We start from the raw sequence: 23,502 nt of genomic DNA, 5'->3' as shown, positions 1-23,502 counted from the left end.
CCCATCAAGATGTTGAAACCCTCATCCAGAATGCAACGGGACAAGCATGTGCTGTTGCCAGCAGACCTGACTGCAGCAGCTGTCTCAAACCAGCATCACCCGGTGTGACATCCAGCTTCAGAGCAGGGGATGTTCAGAAGGGTTAAGGCATTGGGCATCTCCGAGGGACTCACAAGAACTGTTGAGCTCAGCAGGGAAGCTGTGCAAGCTGTGCAAAAGCACAGAGGGCTCCCGCAGAGACATTTGCTGCTGGCTGCCAGCACCCAGCCAGCCCAGTTGTCACAGGGCCTTAGCTGGAAATGAAAAGGCATTTTTGAAGTCAGTTGTGCTGAGTACTTTAACTTGATTATTTGAAGCATTTGTAATAATAGCATTGCAAACCTCATCTTCATTTATGTGGTTCTCTTTGCAAATTGTTAACAATTACAGGTCACCATTGAGATGGAAGCATCTTAGCATTTGTTGCAAAAGCTTTTTAACAGTAATTCAAGTCTTATTTACTCTGTCACCAGATCATTTCATGTGCTAATGCACTGGGAATGTCAAACTGTGCTGATGATAGTGGAGTTTTCCTTCTGCTCGATTTTATTCCTGTGCAAATACAATTAAAGCAAGAAGTGTCTTAGAGGGGCCTGATTTAGCTCCCCTTTTGCTCCTAAGGCAAGCGCACCCAGAACTGTAAGGTCTCAGGGAAAGGGCCAGGTCTTGTACCTGTTAGGGCAGCACCTTGCAGGCTTGGCTCATGGCCCTAGCCCCTGAGCCTTCACCCATGCTGGATGTTGGCTGATGGTTTTGGAGGGTGATTCACGGGGAACTAAATAGGACAGCCCTAAGGCATAACTATATCTTAAGAGTAAATTTTGTAGTGTGCTAATGTCTCCCTGCAGAGTCACAAGGAACTAGCAGTATCTGATGGGGCTCTGATCAGACCTGAGGCACCCAAAGGATAATTTCACCCATCCGCTGAAGTCTGTGGTGTGTCAGAGACCAGGCACTCCACTAAAGGGTGACTTGATCCCAGACCACCTAACAAGCAGTCGTCAGTTATTATCACCATACAGAGGGAGCAATTTAGGCAGTGACCCACACATGCTGACCACCCCTGCAAACCAGACTGGTTTTGATTAAGCACCTGAGAGTGGTTTCACATGCCTAATACAGGATCTGTTCAGATAACGAGCCTACAGTGACATGGCCAAACCACTCCATCACTACATCAGTGTCAGGCCCAGGCATATAATTTGACCCTGCGTGATCCATCAGCATTCATCTATCTCAACTAACAATGACCTTGTACATGAATATATGAAAGTTTAACGCTGTCCCGTTTTCTAGTCCCTCAGTTTCCATAAAATAAATGTGTTCAGTAGAAGGCTGGGAATATATAAGTGAAAGGAATCAGCTCTCTGCCCTTTTAGACTGACAAAAAATCATAGTAGACTACAACTAAAAAGTAATAATAACTTGTGAGTCACAAAAGACCTTTGGGTGAACACAATTAGAAAAAGAGAATTAGTGGTATATTGTCTGTGTATGTCTGAACTGCAGGCAGACACTGAAGTGGCAATAACTTGAAGCAAGAGAGTTTGCTGTTGTTGCTCAGTTTTTTTCAGACTGCTTCAACATCCCATGCAAAAATAATTTCAACATCTTCCAGTTGTGAGGAAATATGTAGCCAAAATTTGTTGCTATAAACATATATTCAAGAGGAGGGCAGAGTAATGCTCTGTGCACTGTCAGCATACTGTTGAACTGTCAGTGTCACCAGATGGTGTACATGATGTCTAAAAAAAAAAACAAACTATTTTTCTGTTGTTTTTTGCATGGTGTTTTTTACACTGGTTTCACTATTATAGCAGCATATCAGATACAGTTGTCTCATACCAGTTTTAGTGGAGATCTGGACTGGAATAAACAGCTGACATAATAACGCTGCACGAGGGTGCACCATGAAGATATGACAAGCCATAGTACAATCAGTAGTATAGCAGCATCATTAACCTTTTTTTTTTCTTTTTCTTTTTTTTTTTTGTAGCTGCACTAAATTTTCCACAGACAAGAGCATTAGTAATTTTAACTTTGATTGAGAACTGCTATTATCCACTCACAGCATGTGGGAGCAAACAGGCACTTGGATAAATCACAAAAAAGAAAACCACTTAGCAAGCTGCTTTCCTCAATAACACCTTTTTCTGAAGGTACAAGGCTGAGTGCTGTAGGGAGAGTGTGTGTGAAGAGAAAAGCAAGGCTGCAACAGCGCACTGAAGCGCGCTCAAGGTCAGCCCCTCTCATGGAAGACCAAGAGGTCACATTTTGCTTGGAAGGTATTCTGAAATGTTTAAAAAATTTAAGTAATTAAATAATTCAGCAAGTGAAAGCCATCAGGATTCTAATGCAGTGTTAATGGGGTCTTTCAGGAATCGCAAAGATCAGCTTCAAGAATGACAGGACTGGAGCCATTAGCAAGCTCATCCAGCAGTAATCATCCATCAGAGGTGAGTGTCTCCATATCCTGATGCAGAGGAGCGTGAGGAGCAGCACCACATTCCTGCCTGCAGAAGCTCCAAGAGGCTTGGGACACGTGCAGATAATCTCCTGAATTCCCTCATTTTCCTGCTGCAGACCATCAGCCCAGGGGTGTGTTTGCCACCACTCAACAATGGATGAAGCTGGCAGTGACTCCACCAGGCTGAGTAGGTGCAACACTCAGTGGGAGATCATCTTCTCCTCAACCAGTGCTAGGTGAGAAGCTGGTTTGTAATTTGGAATATCTCTCACATGGTCATTGAGATGAAGAGTTGATGGACAGTCTCCAGGGAACTGCAACACCAATTTGGATTTGGTATTTCCTACCGAGAGCACAGGCAGTGCCAACATGGCAGAAGAGAACGAGGAGTAAGGGCTCCAGCTGCTCCTCCACTGCTCGTCAGCTTCTGCAGGCCTCACCTCCGTGAGGCAGCCTGGTGGTACCGGGCAGTGTTCGAACTGGTCAAAATGTGGTGAGAAATGGACAATTTCATTCTCCTCGCTCAAAGCTGGGATAGCCTCCAGATTAAATTCCACCTCCTGGTAACTCCTATTGGATGTATCTTCTACCAAAGGCCTGTGGAAAGGACCTGAACCAGAGGAGGTTTGGCCCTTTGCATCTGTGGTGCAGAATCCAGCGGTGCATTATTCTGATTAGAAGGTCTAATACAGTGAATAGAGCATATAAAACTGTCTACTGTGTTTCATCATACATCATTTGCTGCAGCAACCTACAGCCATCCAAGCTGCTTCAGCCTCCCTCTCACAACCCTGAGAGATGCTGTCCCAGCAGAGGGGTCCCTGCGTCACCAGCACCTCAGCACTGACAGAGCAGTGTGATGCCTTCAGAGCATTCAGCAGGTCCCTCACCTTTTACTGGGCATCTGAAACTGACGTGGGGAGAGGCAGGAGGCACCCCGGGGCCTGCCTGTCCCCACAGAGAGCAGGAGACCACCTCTGGGGCAAGAACTTCAGGAGCACTTGGGCTGCGCAGCAGGTTGGTGCATCTCAGTGGGCTTTCTCCAGACACAACCTCCTGTCCTGTTTTGTGGTTTGGGAGGGATGTGATTCACTACCACGCTGTGCCATCTGTGCCCCGTGGTGGTGCTTAGCTCTAGGGCAGGGATTCACTGGTCCCTCCAGGATGGTGAGAGGTGGCAAGAGTGTCCCGAGCTCTAGAACAAGAAAAACATTTTTGCTGCAGTAAGATTCAACGTTAGCTGCTGTGAGAGTGTGTTGGCTCACTCGCAGGCTTGGTTACTGGCTGCCAGTACAGGACATGGTGCGATCTTGATTGCTGCTGTATAGTTAGGGATGGCCTGGAAAATGTAAACTGAGAATGATATATTAGAGAGCTTAAATTAGATTTTATCTAAATATACTTAAGAAGCCCAGGGTCAAGAGGGGAACAAATGAAAACTTCAATCTTCTTTTCAGAGTCTGATCTTTAGCTGACTGTCCATGAGCATTACACCAACTGGGGGATACTATGTATTGGTAGTGAGTTTATGGAGCTACTACACCCTGAGAACTACATAGTCTTGCAAATTAACTTTTCTCATTCATAGTAGTGGCCAGAATAATGCACTCCTGTGCATTATCTGCATTATCTGGCAGATAATGCAGAGTGAGAATGAATGAAAGCGGCATGTTTAAGGGTATCTGGAAATTTAGTTAATCTGTACTCAGAAGCGATGGAGGAAAGATGTTTTATGTTCCATAACGGTAGACATACATTTGTTTGTGTGCCACTGATCTTCAGCACCAAAGATGACAAAAGTGGTGGCACTAGAATAAAAGGTTTTCCTTGTAAGTCAGATTTTCATAGAGCTCTTTCTTGTAAGGTCACAACACAGCAGTACGCACAAGCAGCATTTTTAGGTTGTATTTCATAAATGCAGTCTACTTTTACACAGAGCAAAGAAATGGATATGTGAAGTTTGTGGTGAAAAAAAATAAAAATAAAAATAAAAATAAAAATAAAAATAAAAAAGGAAAAAAAATAAAACAAAGGGAAAAGAAAAGCAATGCTAAAATGATGCTAAAAGATTACTCCTTTTGGAGGCTTCCATTATAAATCTTTCACTGTGTACATCAGTGCTGAGATTTGGGGCCAGATGTGACTGTTGTGGCACGTTGACAGCAGGTGTGTAGGATGAAAAATGTTCCATTTTTGCTTTTTCCACTCATTGACTCCTTAGCACTTCTGCACTGTGCTGTCCAAAGCAATGGTGCCGTTAAGGGGCAAGAGTCAACACCTGATTATGAGGATTATTGCTGTGGACTGGGTCTGACCTGTCAGTCAGCCCTCACCCTCTGCAGCTACTCATAAGTCCCCCGTGGGCTGAGAATTCCTATGTTTCAGCCTCCGTGTGATTTTTTGCAAGTCTGAGCAAGAACATCAGCTCCTGCTGTTCTGCTAGTAGGGAAGAAGTTTAATTTCTCCCACATGGTGCAAGCACTTGCACAGCTCAGAAGTGAAGGAAGGCAGGAGGGATAAATTGCCCTACAGAGAGGTCTCTGTCTTATCTATTGAAGGAGCTTTGGTGGCAAGCTGAGACTAGAAGATTAAACCAGAGTTTGCTAAAGCCTGGTAGGAGGTAATGGTGGGAACTACTCTATGTGCCCATCAATAAAGCTTGCTCCATCTTGAGCCCAGTGACTTGATACCAGAAGATGATCTCCACTTCCTCCAGAACCTGTGTGTACAACTTAGTGGTGGTTTGGACATCCTAGGAGATGATATTAGATTGCTGGACCCTGCCAGACTTATCTATTACTCTAGCCTGCAGACAGATGGGCTACTTGTTCTTGACCAGTAACCAGAAAACGTTCCAAGCTAGAACAAGCCCTCTCTTTATCTGAAGAGTCCAAATGCAAAGCATCCACCAGACCACCACAGGTGAACAGGTACAAGGGAAAATCATCTCATAGCTACCTAACTTTATATGTTCTGCAAAGGTTTCTGTCACTGCCCTTCAGATTATTAATTTAGGAAATAATCTCACTCATGCATTCCGGGGATCTGGTTCTTCTATACCTGTAATTAAACTGCCATCAAAGTGGATTTCTGTTTGGGAACAGGTATTTCTGTTTATTTCCTAAACCATTCCTTTGGATCTATTCTGTTTCATGATTACTAAGTTCTGAATTCCTCATGATGATTAGTATCACATCAGCCCAGAAATAAAGTTGTATAACAGTGATACAGAACCACAGCAGCCCCTTCTCCTACCCCAGGCTCTGCTCTTTTACATCGTTAGTGTCCCACGATCTCCACTAAATGAAAAAGGAATATTTACCTTGCACAACTTTTGACAGAGAAAAATTTACTTGGTCTGGTAGGTTTTCAGGATAGTCCCTCAGAAACTAACTCTCCTTCCAGCTGATGTCCCTCAGGTCTGTATGAGCTCACTTTAGAGACAGAAGCGTTGCCTGGTGAGCAATGTCCACACTTAAGAGAACAGGAGGGGTGTCAAACCTAGCAGCATATCTGCAAAGGATTGGCATTGTACAGCTGGATGCTGCCCATCATCTCTTACTGCAAGCAACACGGGGCTGGGTTTCAGCTGCAAAGCTGACATGATCCAGAAAGGGAGCCAGCAAGTCTTACCATGTGGGATGAGGAAGCCTCAAGCACCAGGAAAGTGTTGTTCAGCTCTTGCTGGGGGCAACAAGAGTCACACAGTGCCGGCTCCTTTGCTTTTATCTCTTCAGAGGCAGGTGAGTCAGTACAGTGGTGGCATTTGTCAAAACTCCTCAAACTTTCAGCAAGGTTGTAAGGAATAGCATACTGTTTTAAACAGTCTCGTTGGATTTGTGTATGCACATGCAGATACACATTTTCAGCCCATGTATGACTTAGAGAATATATGCTGTTTGAATTTTATAGAACTGATGAATTTTAAAACACTTTGGTTCGTTAGAGTCACCTCTGATCCCACAGTGAGTTCTACCCAAGCAAGCATCTGCAGTTTGCTGAAGCAGACGTCTGGTAAAGTGAATGAGGCATACACTTTTCATCTTCTACCCCCTCATCATCTCCTTCATTTTCTGAGGCGGCGTAAATCAAGGCTTTGCTTATGGTGATGATTAAAGCACTCTGGTTTATTCCAGAATTTAATATTGTTCTTAATGAGAAAAACATATTTGAAATGCACACAGTAGGTATGAAATCCATCTTGCCTTTAAAATCAGTCTTCTGCCACGGAGACAGGCACCTGGGGGGAGCAGTAGAGGAGATTATGGTTGATTATTTTTTTTTGGTCATTGTTTTTTTTTGTATGTGTCTATGTGTTTGTGACATTTCCTTTGTTAGCACAATTTTAAGAATTCTTATTTATTATGACTATTAGCTGCTGCAGCAAAACCTAACCAAGGGCAGGACAAATATCCACATTAGGAGTCTAATAGAGGGATGTGATGTATCAGTAGTCATAGGATGTTTTGAGTGTGACCCATGGCCTTCTCTACTCATTATAACCAATCTACTACAAACAGGGAAAATGGAAATATTGTATATATGGTACATAGCTGTAAAATGCATAAGACATGCACATAGAAACTTCATAGAGAGTGACAGCCAAACATTGTCCTCCTCTCTTTCTGTCTCTCCAACACACACGCAAACACCTGCTGTCAAAATATATGTTACTTCCAGCAGAGCTTGGTTCATCACATTTTGTTACACCTGTTAAAAGACAGCTCAATCTTTGTGGTGGATGAACTTTCATAATTACTCTGTATTTATGTTGTATTTGTGGGTTAATTATATAGCGCTTATGGGTTTTGACAGCTAATTACCACTAATTCGTATAATGACATGTCTGATATTGAATTAGTTTCATAATGCTATATTTTACTTATCTTGTATCTACATGGTAATTGATCCAGACATGTAGTTACACTGCCAGTTATGTGAGGTTAGACAAAGTTAAAAGTTTTCAAGAACAAAGATATGGATTATCGCAGGCAATGGACAAAATTAAGCACATTATTTTGGTTGTAGGTAATGAAGGGTCTTCATATCAAAGCTACAGCTAGAAGTAGTTACTGCTAGGACTCCAAAGAACATAACTGCAGTATTACAATAGTCACTGGATCACACTGGTAACCAAAAAATTCTCCATATGTGCTGTCAACTCAGTGAGTTCTGACATTGATCTCTTGGTTAGCACCACCAACAAAGTTTGGAAACAAAAGCAGCAATTCTCTTTTTCATGTGGTTTTTCTGGTGCTATTGACTGGGTTTGGTTTGTGACTTCAGTTCTTAGCTAGGTATATTGCTAGGGACAGTGCTATAAACACTTCCCCACTCTGTCTAACTCCACTCAGCAAATATGCAGACTTCACCATGATGCTCTAGCACAGGAAACCTGGCCCCACTGACCTGCACTTGGCAAATACGATGAAAAACTGCCTTCTCCCAAGGTTCCAGGGCCATTGCCAGCAATTTTGCTGCAGCAGAGTCATACTAAGCAGGAGCCTGTCCTTGACCTGCTGGGTGTTGTACACCACATGTGCTGTCAGTAATTCATTTCTCCTGCACTTGCAGTGAGCGTGCCGGCCAGATGGAAATCCCACGCTGGCAGCCCCCAGCAGCAGTCTCGTGCCACTAGCACAAAGCTCTCACCGTCACGAGACATTATTCAGTGTTAGGAAGGACTCACAGTTGCCTTCTGCTATGATAAAACTATTTGTTCTGTCACAGAATTTTCCTTCCAATCCAAGTCTGGAGCCATTGTATGAGTCATTTGCTTTTTTCTTCTTTTTTTTATTTTTTATCAGATAGTAATTGGACATATATTCACTAAGGCTTAATCTGAAATCTGTTGTTCACAACAGAAACATTTCCATTGATTTCAAAGGGCCTTGGATCAATCTTCCATGTCTTTAATACACCATTAAGTTTTAGTCTGCCAGATTTCTTCATTTGGGCCATTATGAACTGCAGAACAGCTGTGTACAGAACCAAGTCACGTGAAGATCAAATAAACCCCATTGACATCGGTCTCCTGACAGGGAATAGCAGCAAGAAGCAAATAATGACTTGAAAAACAATGCATGTACAGTGACATTTAGCTTGAATAAAGTGATTGTCTCCATATAAATACAAATAGCACCATTTCCCCAGAGCTGAATAAATGATACTCATCAGCAAATATTTGTGTGTCTCTGACATATCTCTAAGCAGCAAGATGAGAAATTGAGATGGAAAATGCATTTGCAGGTGAGAATTCAGTGTAGATTTTTTTTTTCCTCACAGTTTTTCTCAATGTATTTGGGAGACCTTGACAAGCAGATACTTCTTTTCCTAGATATTGGTTGAAATGTGAAGTAACAAAATAATAACAGACCATGGCATAATAGGCTCCTGCCAAAAGTTTCCTGATCCCACCGCTCATGCTGTGTTATACTGCAAGCTGCAAGCCTGGAAACACTCCTCAGATAGAAAACCTAAAGTATCCAAATAATTCAGAGGTTTCGTTCTTGTTTTCAGAAAGGATTTACACACCCATCAGCCAGTGTTTCACAATCTCTATATGAGAGTTAGGGTTTTTATGGACCAGGGTTTCTTCTCAGTTGGAGTTAAGTGACTTAGGCATCTTTAATAATGTAACTCCTCTATAATGGGCTTGTTCCTTCGTAAGAGAAAGTTCTGTATGAGACAAAGCATTGCTGGAGGTCAAGGGAGGTGGTCCTTTCACTCTGCTCAGCACTGGTGAGTCCACACGTGGAGTACTGGGTCCAGTTCTGGGCCCCTCGGTACAAGAGAGACCTGGACAGACTGGAAAGAGTCTCTACCAGAAGGCCACCAAGATGATGAAGGAGAGCCATTTACCATGAGGAGAGGCTGAGAAAGATGGGACTGCTCAGCCTGGAGAAGAAGAGGCTTCAGGAGATCTTATGAATGTCTATAAATACCTGAGGGGAGGACGCAAAGAGGATGGAGCCAGGCTCTTTTTTCAGTGTTGCCCAGCGCCAGGTCAAGAGGCAATGGGCACAAACTGGAGCACAGGAGGTTCCCTCTGAACATCAGGAAACATTCCTTGACTGTGAGGGTGACAAAGTGCTGGCACAGGTTGCCCAGAGAGGTTGTGGAGTCTCCATCCTTGGAGACCTTCAAAAACCACCTGGACGTGGTCCTGGGCAGCCTGCTCTGGGTGGCCCTGCTTGGAGAGGGGCTGGAGCAAGTGGCCTGCAGAGGTTCCTGCCATCCTCAGCCATTCTGGGAGTCTGCGTTTTTGTGAATGAGCGCACAGACTCATACCCTTTAGGTAGGAGAAAGACTGAAGTCCAGCTGATGGCAACAGAGACCTTAAAACCACAGGTGACACAGGGAAGGCGGCTACGTGACAACTGACAACTGTTCACCACAGCCTGCAACTTTTCCCTAAGAGGTGCAGTCTCAGAAACATATTTAGATTCTCTTTAAGAAAGGCTATAAACCACTGAGAATGAAGTAGGATTTCAGACAGGGGACAAGAGCTAAGCACAGTTCATCAAGGGGTTACACGGCAGCTGAATTTCCAGTGCTCATTCAGCATTCGGGCATTGGGGGCTGCAGGACGGGTCAGTCCCCTCGTCCTTACAACTGCCTGTGTGCAGTAAGTGAAGCAGCATTAGGCTTGCAAGCCTCACAGGGAGCTTCAGCTCAAAGAGTAACAGTAAGGATTGCCATCTGGGGAGGAAAACCAGCTGTAGATCCTTCAATGACTTTTCCTAGCTATATTAAATGTAGTTCTCTTACCCCTCAGGGGATTTTTTAGGATGTTCCAGTGTGGTGCTTTAATAGTTTGCAAATGAAACAAGCTTCTTTCTAATGAAGGATTTTTTTAAATATACTTTTTCCCTCATAGGATTTTTGCATATCAAAATTGGCTTTGTTTACTACAATTTTACAATGCACGACTTTTGTTCTAAAAGTACCGCGGGGGGAGAGTCACAGCTAGGCAGTTCTGCTTCCAGTTACAAAACAAACAAAAGATTGTATTAGTTCAGAGGATACTATCCTTCAAAATCACTCATTACTTAAAAAGTTTTGGTTCCTGAAGCTTTATGAATGAACTTCCATTCCCTGGAAAAAAAAAAAAAAAGAGTAAAGAGTAAAGAGTAAGTCATTAATCAAAAGGTTTTACATACTGGATTTTCTTTTTGTAAGTCCATTTGAAAGGGAAAAAAAGATTTTTTGCTTAGCTGTTGCTAAGCTGATAGTGACCAAAGGGACACTGAAATATTTTGACCCTGGGTCTATTTTTTGAAGTGGTTTTGTTTGTTTTTCCAGAAAATAATAAAGTGAACTCCTCTCTTCCTAAGTCCTCCAGCTCCTTGATACATCATACTCTGCTTCCTCAAAACACCAAGACACTATCTAGCCTCTTCCCAGCTAGGAAATGGGGATGTCTTCCCGTGGCCTTCCAGTTTCATGACAGCATAGCCCCCACAATTAGAATCCCTGGCTATGGTTTTTGAAGTGATTTGCTTAGGGTTTTGAATGTGATTGCATTTCCTTTCTCTGTGGAAAAACATTGCTGGGATTCATGGATGGAGCTGCATCTTAGCTGCTGCCTCCCTAAGGTGCTGGAAATGATATGGTCCTCTTCCTTCCCTTCTACAAATTACACTTAGCTGGCAATATCTAACGTGGCATCTCATTAGCTGTCCTCCCACCTGTATTTTATCTGATTGCTGATCTTAGTCATGCAGTCAATGAATAAACAGTCTGAATGGAAGCTGGAGCGGTAGGAGGAAGGGTAGTAGAGGGCCCCACAGATCTGCCAATGCTCAGCATGGGTGCTCTTTCCTTCTGCACGTGTGTGCTTCTAAGCCATTCAGTAAAACCACTCAGAGATCAGTGCCATGGTCAGTCTTATAAAACAACAAAATTGAAAAAAAATGTAAACAGCGTTAAAAAATTAGTTAAAAAACACAGGAGAAGGAATGTTGGTAACCCAGCATCTTTTAAAGATGCGTGCACCAAGGTAAAACAGAAAATTCAGAGAAAAGGGCTTCTTTAGTGATGAAAAGCATTTAGGAATGTAGAGTTGAGTAAGATGGTCTGTACCACAGGCTTTCTAAAAACAAGTAAATAAATAAATAAATCAGAGAACGACCTGTCTGTGTGAGAGTAACAGCTAGGCGTGAACATTGCAAGAGTCAGCAACCTGCGCAGACCATATTTTTCTTTCCCAGACAAGAGGTTAAGTGTGCAGGTTACATGTCTCCTGGCTATAGCTATCTACTAAATTAGGAAGTCAGCAAGGATCAAGAGCTCCTTTTCTGCACTGAGGCGAGATCTGCTGATAAGCACAGCTCTGAAGGTTGTTGCCTCAGGGCAACCAAAACAAGCTGGTGTGCTTCTGCTAACAGATGCCCTGTGTACCAGGGAAGGGCTTGTCAGCCCTTTCATCAGGTTAGCTCACACGACAAGACTGTTTCTCATCATTTACACCAATTTTTACTTCCTCAGTCCACTCATCATGCCAAATAGCAGCTCCAAATATCCATAACTCATCTCTCAAGAAAGAAGAGAGATGTAAGGAGGTCTCTGCCACAACTTAATATGAAAGGCAGCACTTGCATGTTTTGGCAGCATACAGTTATACAACTGATTATTACAAATTCTGTCCAAAAAAAGTTTGCAGGATCCAGCTACCCATGTTTCCTGGCTCCAGCACATGGGGAGACACAGTCTGTGGTGTTCATGGGATTAAACTCAGGATTTAAGTTAGTGCAGGAAAAGGGGAACGTGAAGTCAGCTGCAATGAATGAGTTGAAACCTAAATGAGTATTTTGTGTACTATAAAACAAAAGAGACTTTTTAAATGTACAGTGCAAAGAGTCTAAAGTGTTATGACAAGTGGTGATGAGTTTTAAAGTCAGTTTTTTAATTTGATAGTCTCTATAAAGCAAATTATTACAAATGAGGCATCTCCTTGAGTTGTTCATGAGAAATCGGGGTATTTTACCTGAACAGAGGATTTTACATATATTTAACTAAAGACAGGATGAAATCCACACTGAGTCCTAGTTTGTATCAGATTGCAGCTCAGCACTGTCTTATGAGCTTGCACTGCCTAAGACTGAGTAATTTTTGTATTAAAAGTAGATAAAAATGAGTAGTCATCTGTGAATGACAATTATACCGCTGCTTGTGGGAGGAAGCATGGTTTGAAGATCGTCACCAATTGTTTTTTCTCATTTGAATGTGCCAAGATCTACACCAGAAAACCTTAGCTCTGAAGTGTGATCCTGAAAGGATTTCTTTAAAATTTGCTTCACATTGCTCCCTGCTTGGGGTCTTTCATTGACTATGGATCGGATTGATTCAGGCCCCGATTTGCAATGATTAGGCAAAGTGGTTCATTTTCAAACGTCACTGTAAAACTCATCCTGGAGAATCATGAATGAATGTACTGGTGTACATCGATTTGACTTAAGTAGGTTTGTGACCTGTTGAAAACAAATGAATAAGCCCACCCTAAGATATTTGACTAACAGTTTCATATAGTCGGTATTTCAGGTTAGAGTGTAATTGTTTTCAAATACAATGATTTTGAGCATTGCCAACATGACACAAGCATTTATGATGTGGATGGGAAGAGTCTGTAGAAAGCTGAATACCTTGCCCCTGGAGAAACTGCACACACATCCAAAAATGGCCTGTATGAGCACTTGGATTTTGCCCTTTGACAGGCAAGAGGCCATGGTTAGCACCTCGTCACTCTGAGGAGGTGGGGGGTAGCTGCCAGTGCCACCAGGTCTGGGGAAGCCACTGACACCGTGACACCAGGAGGCTGCGTTCCTCCACCCCCAGGGCCCCAAGCTGGCCCACAGAGGTGGGTTGGACTCACATGCTCTGGTCTGAGCAACAGGTTGGCTTATTGACTGACTGTGGGCAAGCAATATGTACCCCTTTTATACTTGTTACATCTTCTGCCATTTCTTGTCCCTCCTTTTCACCGGCCTTGAATGTCCTTTCCTCCATTCCAATCTCCTCCCAGATGGACAACCCTGCCTGAATTACCTTCTGCACCTTGGTCCCAGTTTGGCAACATCCATACCCAAATCTGGTATTTCTGACACAGTTTCATAGGCAAGCTCAGCCATACGTTCATTTATTGATGTGGGGACCAAGGTGCTGTGGATCTTGCAAGGTTGTGGACTCCTAAGAGTCCCCACAGCCCTAGCAATCTTCACTACACAGGCATGCTGGAGAATAGGCTGCAGGCCATTATCACCTTGATTGTAACATACTGCACCCTGGCTATTTATGTCAGGGTGAGCATATATATCAGGATTAGTCAGATAGAGATACAAATAGACAAACAGCCACGCCTCCACGTGTCTTGCTTGGTGCTGAGCCCCTCTGACGAAACTGCATGCTGCTCAGGTCACCACTGCAGAGTGAAAACCTGACTTGAAGGTCAAATTTGTACCTCAGTTCATACAAATGTTATAGTAATTTTGTTCTGGGCCTCATTCAGTCTGCGTTGAAGAAGGCTGCATCCCTAAACCTGAGAACCATAATGTAGCTAGGAACTTCCCACAGACAGGCTGAAAATTTTCTGATCTAGCACAAAAATAGCCACTTCATTTATTCTTCTATCTATCTCAGTTTACTCTGTTGTACTCTCAGCCCACCTTCTGATAGTTTGCCTTCAATACAGTCAGCATCAGAAATCTCATGCTGTGAGTGTGAATATGATCTGTTGGTGACTGCAGGATTTTATCTTGCTGGCAATCCTTCCAGGGGTTGGTGTGATTCTGACCACCTCCATTTGGTCAGCTCTTGGGTACCACTTTTTGAAATATGATGTTACAATCAGAATCAAGTGGCCATATAAATTGTAGTTAATTAAGACTGCTGCTGTAGCACTACCTCTGCAGCACTGAGGTACTCAGAAACCCAGAGAAACACCAGCATGACAGAAAACAATACAAGGTACTTGGCACCTGTAATCCTCAATTAAAATCAGCTCTATCAGTTGGCTATGAAGGAGTCCAGAAAGTCTTGACTTTACGAGAATAAAGTACAAGGATGATCTGGAAAGTTGCAAAATCTTGCAACCTAACTTCAATGTGAAATGCTTGAATTTCAGTGCTTTTTGTGTTGAACTTGGAAGAGCCAACCTCTTTGAGATAATAAGGAGGAGTATTGGAAGTTTAACATCTTTCCATAGCTTGAAATATCAACATTATCATAAATGTGCTAAGTAATATTTTCCATAAGCTAACCACCTGTTTCACAAAGCACATCACAGTTCTTGCTCTTCACAACTATGGAAATGGAAATATTGAAAGTGAAAAGCACTCAGACCAATTCAGAGTGTAACAAAGTCATATTGATCTATTGCTGCCAAAAGCATGAAGTACCGAAACTGCCCAGTGCCTTAATTGCTTAAAGGCAATGTAAAATCATGGTTATAAAGGAACTAACCCCTCTGCACACATATCCGCATGCACATGCACACAGGCACATGCAGACATACAATGCTAGTTGTCCTTGTTCTCTGCAGGTGATATTATTCTATTTCTTATGAAACAGTGAAAAGTTCAGTGGTCAAGGAGTTGGAGTCATCCCATCCACTTGTCTATTAGAAATTCAGAGTACTGTGCCATGTGGCAAAATATTCTTACTCTATTGAGATGATGGAGATATTTCCTGGCAAGAGCAGACAAGGACATTGCCATCTCACAGCTTAAACCTGTCCTGTTGTTTTTAGGGAACAATTAATCACCCTTTTCTCCCCTTCTCCCTCCCAGACAGCACTCAGTGCCATTACCAATAATCAGCTAATATGCGATGTGATTGATTCTCATTTGGAGGAACTCACGCAGGCTTCTCCCACCAAACCAGTAAAATCAGTCTCTGTGTGAGATGACTGACAGCCTGAAGGGATACAAGCACAAGCCAGAAGCATGGCAGTGCTTTTAGTGAGAGTACTTTAAATGAGATAACTATGTTATTAATGACGCTTCCCAGAAGTGACTTATAAAACCACAGTCGATCACTATAGTGATAGTAATGCTATAAATAGCAACTATGTGGTCCCTGGCACTGGGCAGGGGTTGACAGGTACCTCAAAAGACAGCAGACAATGAATTAAAATACAAGATCTAGAAAATGTGTGACCACAATCACACCTGCATTTTTAAAGATTAGTGATGAGTATCATTTAAATCCTGCCCTATATTAATAAGCAAGGTCAGTCACTGACATCTACTAAAGTCACTTCCCAATTTAAAACCCCACCTCTTTTCTGGGCCAAGATATTTTGTAATTTCTTTTCTAATCCAAAGGCAAAGAGATGAAAGCTGGACAAGCAAGGACAGTGAGGGATGGGGCAAGCACACTGAAGCTGGCTGAGCTGCTGGAGGTAGAGACTGAGGCTGCAGCAGAAGGTCAGGGGAGTCTCAAGCTGTTCTGGCACAGGGAGGTGAGGGCTAAGGGACTTCATGTGCTCTGGGAGGCTTGAGTTGTGATTAGATCCTATAGGATGCTTGGATCCTATAGGACGGTTTGGAAAATGGGGAGCAGCAAGGGGCCAAGCAGCAGGAGAAAGAAAATTTCTGTTGCTCCATCCCACTGGGAGTGTGGTGGGAAGGACTAGGTCTAGGCAAGGTAGTGCTGCTCTGTCCTGAGGATGGGAGCTCACCAGTGCCTCCAGCTTTGCCACCACCTTGAGCTACCTGTGCAACAGCTCCAAATGCTCCGACTCAGCCAAAAAAGTGTCTGCTGTGTCCTCACCTTGGTGGGAACTGGCTGGTGATGCCAGGACCTGTCTGTACCAGGCCAGAACCTCTCTGATGTGCCTCTACCATGAGTAGAAGTGCCCATACCATAAGAATGCCTCATAATGGGTGAAAGGGATGAGAACAGGGGCAGGCTTAAGCCATAGAGGAAATCTTCGGCCTGACTTCTCCAGATTTTTCAGCATTTAAATATAGTTCCCTAATAACATTGTTTTAATACAGCTCTTGTATGTGGTATTTCTATTGTCTGAATCGCTAAAGGTTCATTTCCTATAAAGAATGTGGGAATTAAAACCAAAGAGCTCTTCTGTGATGGTCTTTGACATGACACGCTGTGTCTGCCTGGTCTGAGGTACCTGCAAGCTTGTCTTCTGCAGGGAGGATGCTTTGTTTATATTTCTACTCTGACTGTAATTATTGCAGTGATTTTCCATGGGAAAAAAAAAAATCATACCTGCTGAGCAGTGAGCAGACTTAAACAAACTCCTCCATGTGATCAGCAGCATCCTTTTTTTTTTTTCTAATGGAAGCCACAGCACTTGGGCCTGACAAAGTATGATAGGTTTTGTTTAAAGACAAATTCATTAAGAAAAAAAATATATATATATATATTTAATATATATATATATTTTTTTTTTCAAAGTATCTTTGTGGTGGTGCAAAGAAGGAGGGGGGCAGAGCTCAGAAAGGTTATGTTGGTATGAAAGGTCATCTAGGGATTTAAAACTCGTGTTCTGCTTGCCTACAGTCTGCAATGATGCAATGAAACAGATCTTCTTTCCTAGGGCTGATCTGCAAAGTACAGCGCTTTTTCTTTTCTTTTCTTTTTTTTTAAGTTTCTATTTTTGATTGTTCCTCATTCGGCTCATTCAGAAGATGGCACTCCAATTTCTGAATAAGAGTGTATGTACAGACTGAAGCAGCTGACTAACTTTACATTCATAATCTCTCATTCAGACTCTTAATTACTCATTAGCTTGCATATGCAAACTCTCCCTCAGAGCCTAACCCAAGTCCCACTGGTGTCAACGAGAATGGGTTTTACCTATCAAATTTAGCCATCTAAAAATCAGGCATGTATTCTAAGAGCAAGTATGGAAGAGCCACTTGTAGTCAAAATTGAGAAGGATCAATGTTTCCAGGGGGTGATTCATACCATCTGCTTTATAGACTTGTCTGGAGAGGGGACAAATATGTTTCTGGCAGCAGCTATCTCAATCTACTCCTCATCACGGGAGCCTACACAACTAGCCTAGAGGACTCCTTACTTTTGGATAATTGAAGCCAGGGAAAGGAATCTTTTGGTTTATTTTAATGATAAATGATGGTCACGCTTTCAGTTTACTACACCCTTTATGAGGAGATAAATTACAAACAAGAACGCAAGGCCCTGGAGGGTATCTGAATTGCTAACTCTGGCCTCAGTCAGCATTCGGGATGCATGGAAAGGACTTATATGTTTTCACAAAATAAACACCTGAAACAAAAGTAAACATTTTTTTAAATATATATATATTATTTCTATATTGCAGTGGACTTGGATTTGTGGACTTAGTGAACTGCCTGACAGGCAGCAAAATTTGATAGAAATCTCAAAGCAAATGCAAAAGCTTTTTGTCTGTCTCCTTGAAAGGCACACGCAGTAGGATATGTGAAATGTCAGGAATAATTAGCCAAAACTATATAAGCTCCTAGCAACACTAATGTGCAGTGTAAAACTAAGCATTCACCATAAAGCTTTAAACATTGAAAGCTGCATGTTAAAGGCAACCTGAGTAATTTTTAAGTACTGTTTCCAAGATATTAATAAAGTCATGGATATGAAAAAGCAGAATAGAAAACTACGAAATTCTGGCATGTCTATGCTGAAGTAGGCTGCTCCACTTCTTTTTTTCAAAGATGATATATAGAAGTAATTGATCCCTTTCATACAGCAATTTAAGTGAAAAGGCAGACTTCCTGAACTCTTCATTTGCTGGAGCCTATTTAACAAGCAGGCAAAGACTGGCTGCCAATATCAATAATTAACAGAGATCACAGAAACGTTTGTTGGAAGGGATCTCTGAAGGTCTTCTAGTCTAACCTCCCACTTCAAGTGACATCTTCAAAGTCAAAGGAGAAATAAACACTTCACACCAGCAGAAAAATCTGACCCAAAATAAGAAAGAAATGAATGCAGAGGAAAAGGGGAAGAAAAGGAAGGAGAGAAGGAAAGGAGGAAAAATGAGCAAAATTTTTATTTGAGGTGCTAATATTAGAAGTGTGGGATTTTTGCAAAAAAGTGAGATTTACCTAGATTTGCTAAAAGATGTATTTTTGTCTTCTAGGAAAACAATGAGCAGGAGAAAACCTAGAAGCTTTTTGCTGCACTGTTGAATATGGAAATATAAAAACGTTTGTACCTGGAGCATCTCTGTCCCTCTTTCCAATGGGTGACTTCTGAAGCTGGAACTACCCCCGCTACCTGCAGCAGCCACTTCTTTCACTGTGCATCCTGTGGGGCGAAAATGAATTTCACAAATTGCACCACTGAAGCCAACGTGGCTGCAAAGCCAAAAACTGTAACTGAAAAGATGCTTGTTACCCTGACCCTGGCCACAATCACAACCCTGACTATGCTGCTGAATTCCGCTGTGATTGCGGCAATCTCCACAACCAAGAAGCTCCACCAGCCAGCAAATTATTTAATATGTTCGCTAGCTGTGACGGATCTCCTTGTTGCTGTCCTTGTCATGCCCCTGAGTATCACTTACATAATGATAGACAAATGGACTTTGGGATACTTCATCTGTGAGATCTGGCTTAGCGTCGACATGACCTGCTGCACGTGTTCGATTCTTCACCTGTGTGTCATTGCTCTGGACAGGTACTGGGCAATCACAGATGCCATCGAATATGCCAGGAAAAGGACAGCCAAAAGGGCTGGGCTGATGATCGTCACTGTGTGGACTATCTCCATTTTCATATCCATGCCCCCTTTGTTTTGGAGAAATCACCACAGCGTCAATATTCCCAGCGAGTGCCGCATTCAGCATGATCACGTCATCTACACTATTTACTCCACATTCGGGGCATTTTATATACCTTTGACTTTGATCCTGATTCTGTACTACAGGATCTACCACGCTGCCAAGAGCCTTTACCAGAAGCGGGGTTCGAGCCGCCACCTCAGCAACAGGAGCACCGACAGCCAAAACTCTTTCGCCAGCTGTAAGCTCACACAGACGTTCTGTGTCTCGGACTTCTCCACCTCCGACCCAACCACGGAGTTTGATAAAATCAACGCGTCCGTAAGGATCCCTCCTTTCGAGAATGACCTGGACCTGGCTGGTGACCGGCAGCAGATTTCCACCACACGGGAGCGAAAGGCTGCTCGCATTTTGGGACTGATCTTGGGTGCTTTCATTTTGTCCTGGTTGCCCTTTTTCATCAAGGAGCTGCTGGTGGGCCTCCACGTTTGCACTGTCTCTCCAGAAGTAGCAGATTTCTTGACCTGGCTTGGATATGTCAACTCCCTTATCAACCCTTTGCTGTACACTAGCTTTAATGAAGATTTCAAACTGGCCTTCAGAAAGCTCATCAGGTGTCGAGAACATTCTTAAAAGTACTGGGAGATGATGATGATGACATGACTCCTGGCCTTAAGAATGAGAAAACTAATTTGACTATTGTCACTGCCCTTGACAAAGGGAAAAAGGGATTTTTGTGTTTGCCTCTTTGCTTGACTTCTCTTTAGCCTGTAAATTCGTTTTGCTGTTTTTTTTACCTCTGGTGTTATTCATGGTAAAGAGTTTGAAATAAATTTATTCTACAAAGAAACAGATTTTTTAGCAATGAAACAAACAAACAAAACATTAGATAGTCATGTTTACGGCATTCTATGTAATCAATGACTTGAGAAGAAAACAATATTCACATTTCTTTTATACTTTTTTAATTTAAGAAGCGAATGTCTAACTTAACATGCACTGTAGTAATATGAAGACTTATAAACTGTATTCCATATATATGCATTCAAAAATTAATAAACCCTTCATGGTCATAACATCTAAACAGAAAATATTTATTGTGGCATTTTGACAAAACAGTAACAGTTTTTTAGAAGGACAGTAGCCACCATTTCCAGCGCAGGTTACAGCAAAATAAACCATTTATTCTTCTTACCCCCACAGAAGTACACTGCCAAAACAGAAAACAAAGTTCAGTTCATGTCTCCTAAACGCAGATCACATCTTGTTGTCCAAAATAAGTGGCTCTTTTTTTTGTGCAAGTGACCTGATTTACGTTAAAAGTATTGGACAGACTCTGAAGTTTGTTTAACAACTGAGAAAATGCAGCTATCAAGTGTTGTGCTTGTACGACCAGCTGCACATCTGACTGGTCACCTTTTAAAACCACTATTTATTACCGTATTTCTTCAGGGCTCAAGCTTTGTGCCTCGGTCAGCTGTGGGGTGGCATTGTTCAGTTTTTCCCCGCTTCCTGTGGACCTTGCAGTGCACAGCCCCATGGATTGACAAACCTTACCCCACAGACTCAGAGAGTTGTGTGTCTTCTCAGAAGACCAGTAATGTATGGTGTTCAGAAATATCATTTAAAAACCAAATTACTTTCTATTTGAACAGCAGCAGCAGCAGAAAAAAAAATAGGGAAAAGAACTTTTTAAAATAGAAGTCTATTGTATGCATGTCCCTCTTATCTTCATCTTACAATTCACAATGGCATTCTTGAAACTTAACCTATGATCAAGTCCTCTAGCAGGATTTCTTGTTTTGGCAGTCCACCAAGGAGTTACTTGCCTTGCCCATACAGAGACAGAGTTCTTCGTATGCTGTCTTCTGTGTGTATGGAAGTTAAAATACCCTGGTTCAAACATTCTGGAAATCAGGCTGGGAAGAGACAAAATCCAAACTAAGAATCTGGTACTGTCCATTAGTAACTCCTAAATACTTCTTAGATATCGATTACTTATCTTGCACCATAATCTTCTCCCCTGTCTATTTTTCTGGACAAATTCTTTTTGAATTAAACCAATATACCATATAGAAAATATCACATATATCAAGCTGACGTGCAATAACAGTGAACTACAGCATGGCAGCTCCAAATCCATCAAAACAAATATTAGAGGTAGCAGAAATGTTGTAACAGCACTGGAAGCCAGCCCTGAAAAATGTTTTGAAAATTTACAGCACAACGATCATTTTTCTTATCAAGAGTCAAGGAAGTGTAAGTAACATGAGTAATAAACTCCAGATGGAGCTGAGAAATTACATCCTTATTTCTGAAGGAAAGCGTTCAGTTGGAAAGATACAGTTCTGCAAGCTGAGTGTAAATCAAATCTGAAGGTGACAAAAGTGTGACCTACTGCTTACTCACATCCAGTGGGACTCTGCTTCAAGGCCTACAAGTTTCCCATGCCTAGATTTAGGAGGCTTATCTCCAGCTGCCCTTCTGAAGCTCTCCTCACTGCTGCCTTCCCCATCTGCCTTTAGGTTTCCTACTAGTTAATATCTAAAATGAGGGAAAATACAATCATCCCAACCACTGAGAATGTCTTCCAGTGTGAAAGCCCAGAGATCCATAGTGTTTTTTCCTTTTCTTAACTTGTTGGAGATGGAAACTGTCAACTGAATCTGGGAACAGTGGCCTGACCCTGCCCATTTAAAACTCTCAAAGCAGCTTTACAGAGTACATATACTATTAGGGAAAAAATGACTGAAGGACCAGAAGTGATGAACATGATCTCCATAGTAGCTGCTGCAGGTAGGTAGACATGTTTCAGACAGGTATGAAAGCTGTAAAATAGAGGGGCTGCATTATCTTCGTTTCTAGCAGTCCTTCTAGTATCTGGTCTGCACTATTATCACTCAAACCACCAATCAGTGTCAGGTTGAAGACTGTGTTTAGATTTAATATTTAGAGGTAATTAACAGGAAAAAACAGATGGCTGGCTAATTTTCGTGCTTCCCTGTTAAATAAAGACTCACCATTCACTGCCAGCTGACTACTGCTTTTCTAATTAAGTCATTAGCTAAACACAGAGCTATGTTTTCTAACAAATGCCACTAGACTGATGAAGATGTCCTGTACGTTTTCCGCACGCACAAAGTCAGGAAGAGTTTAAAGTACTATTTACTTATAACAATTTAACCTGACCAGAAATTACCTGTTATCTGATGGAAATAAAAACCTTTGCTAGCCTGGCTTCATTATTTGGCAAGTCTTTTTTATTATTATTATTTTTTATTTGTATTAAGTATTTGTTGATTTTACAAAAGGTTTGGAGATATTTCCTGAACTTAGACGTCTTGTCCATGGCAATTACCCGTTCATCCCTGGCCTGGCCTGGGCCCAGCCACACTATGCCCTGCAATGCAAGCTCCTCCCAGCAAGCTCTTAATGAAGCATCCAAGACCTTCACCCAACATCCACCTTAGCCTCTCTGAAACGTCTTTTCTCCTCAAAGTCTTATTTTCTCTGATGGTCTCCTTGATCAGTTCTCTTCCCACCTTTCTTCCTGTCTGTATCAAAAGGTTTCTCTCCATATCAATCCCCAATCTCTACAGCAGGCTACATACTTTCAGTGGGAACTGTTTCATCCTATATTTACGCCCCCAATTCACCATCCCACCTTTGGATTTCTGACTCCCTCTAATCCCAAATTTAATGTGGTCCTGCTGGAACAAGGCTCCACGCTCTCCTCCCATCTCAGCCCAGGTCTCAGTGCTGTTAGCAAGATTCTCATGGTCACGAGTGTTCAAGTCTGAAAGATTTTACTCTCTCTTGCATGTGCGTCACATCTTCAGGGAATATTCTCTCTTTGTAAGTAGACAGTGCTTTGCTGTGAGTTTGTATATCCTTAGCCCTGAAGACCTCACGCAACAACCAGCTGGCCTCCTCAGAAGACATACTCTTCAAATGCTATTTTACCTGCTATTTTTATTTTGTCAACCTTCTTCTGTACCCTACATCTGTTGCTCCTTTTCTACCACATTAAAATCAACTTTCCTATCTTCACTTTTAGGGTCTTGTACCCATACCTGCACAGGAAGCTCATGTTGCACTCAGCCCTTCTGTTCTGCCTGTGTCAGCCTCAGCTCCCTTCTCTGCAAGCTTTCACTTCACCACATGGTGCCACATCCCTCCTTGCAGCTGGTGCTCTTTTCTTTCTCTCTTTCTTCTTTCTGACATGACTCTTTGTGGTTGTTTCATCCTCTTG

The 23,502-nt window shown here is 42.3% G+C and overlaps 1 protein-coding gene across 3 annotated transcripts in view; it reads left to right on the top strand.

The window, feature by feature from the left end:
- HTR1E (5-hydroxytryptamine receptor 1E) overlaps window positions 1-22,492 on the top strand; it is a 34,426-nt gene extending 11,934 nt beyond the window's left edge. The window contains exons 2-5 of one of the 3 annotated variants that reach the window (XM_068678031.1): window positions 2,036-2,324; window positions 2,418-2,495; window positions 2,623-3,523; window positions 18,609-22,492. In XM_068678031.1, the coding sequence (XP_068534132.1) occupies window positions 18,789-19,883 (1,095 nt within the window). In that variant the 5' untranslated portion in view covers window positions 2,036-2,324; window positions 2,418-2,495; window positions 2,623-3,523; window positions 18,609-18,788 and the 3' untranslated portion in view covers window positions 19,884-22,492. Of the gene's footprint in view, window positions 1-2,035; window positions 2,325-2,417; window positions 3,524-18,608 lie in introns of all 3 variants that reach the window. The other 2 variants (XM_068678032.1, XM_068678030.1) reach the window with 2 other exon arrangements.
- The last annotated feature ends 1,010 nt before the right edge of the window (window positions 22,493-23,502 follow it).

This window comes from Anas acuta, chromosome 3 (genome assembly GCF_963932015.1).
Source record: "Anas acuta chromosome 3, bAnaAcu1.1, whole genome shotgun sequence".
In the NCBI taxonomy this organism is placed as follows: Eukaryota; Metazoa; Chordata; class Aves; order Anseriformes; family Anatidae; genus Anas; species Anas acuta.
This window is presented reverse-complemented; position numbering and strand designations above follow the sequence as displayed.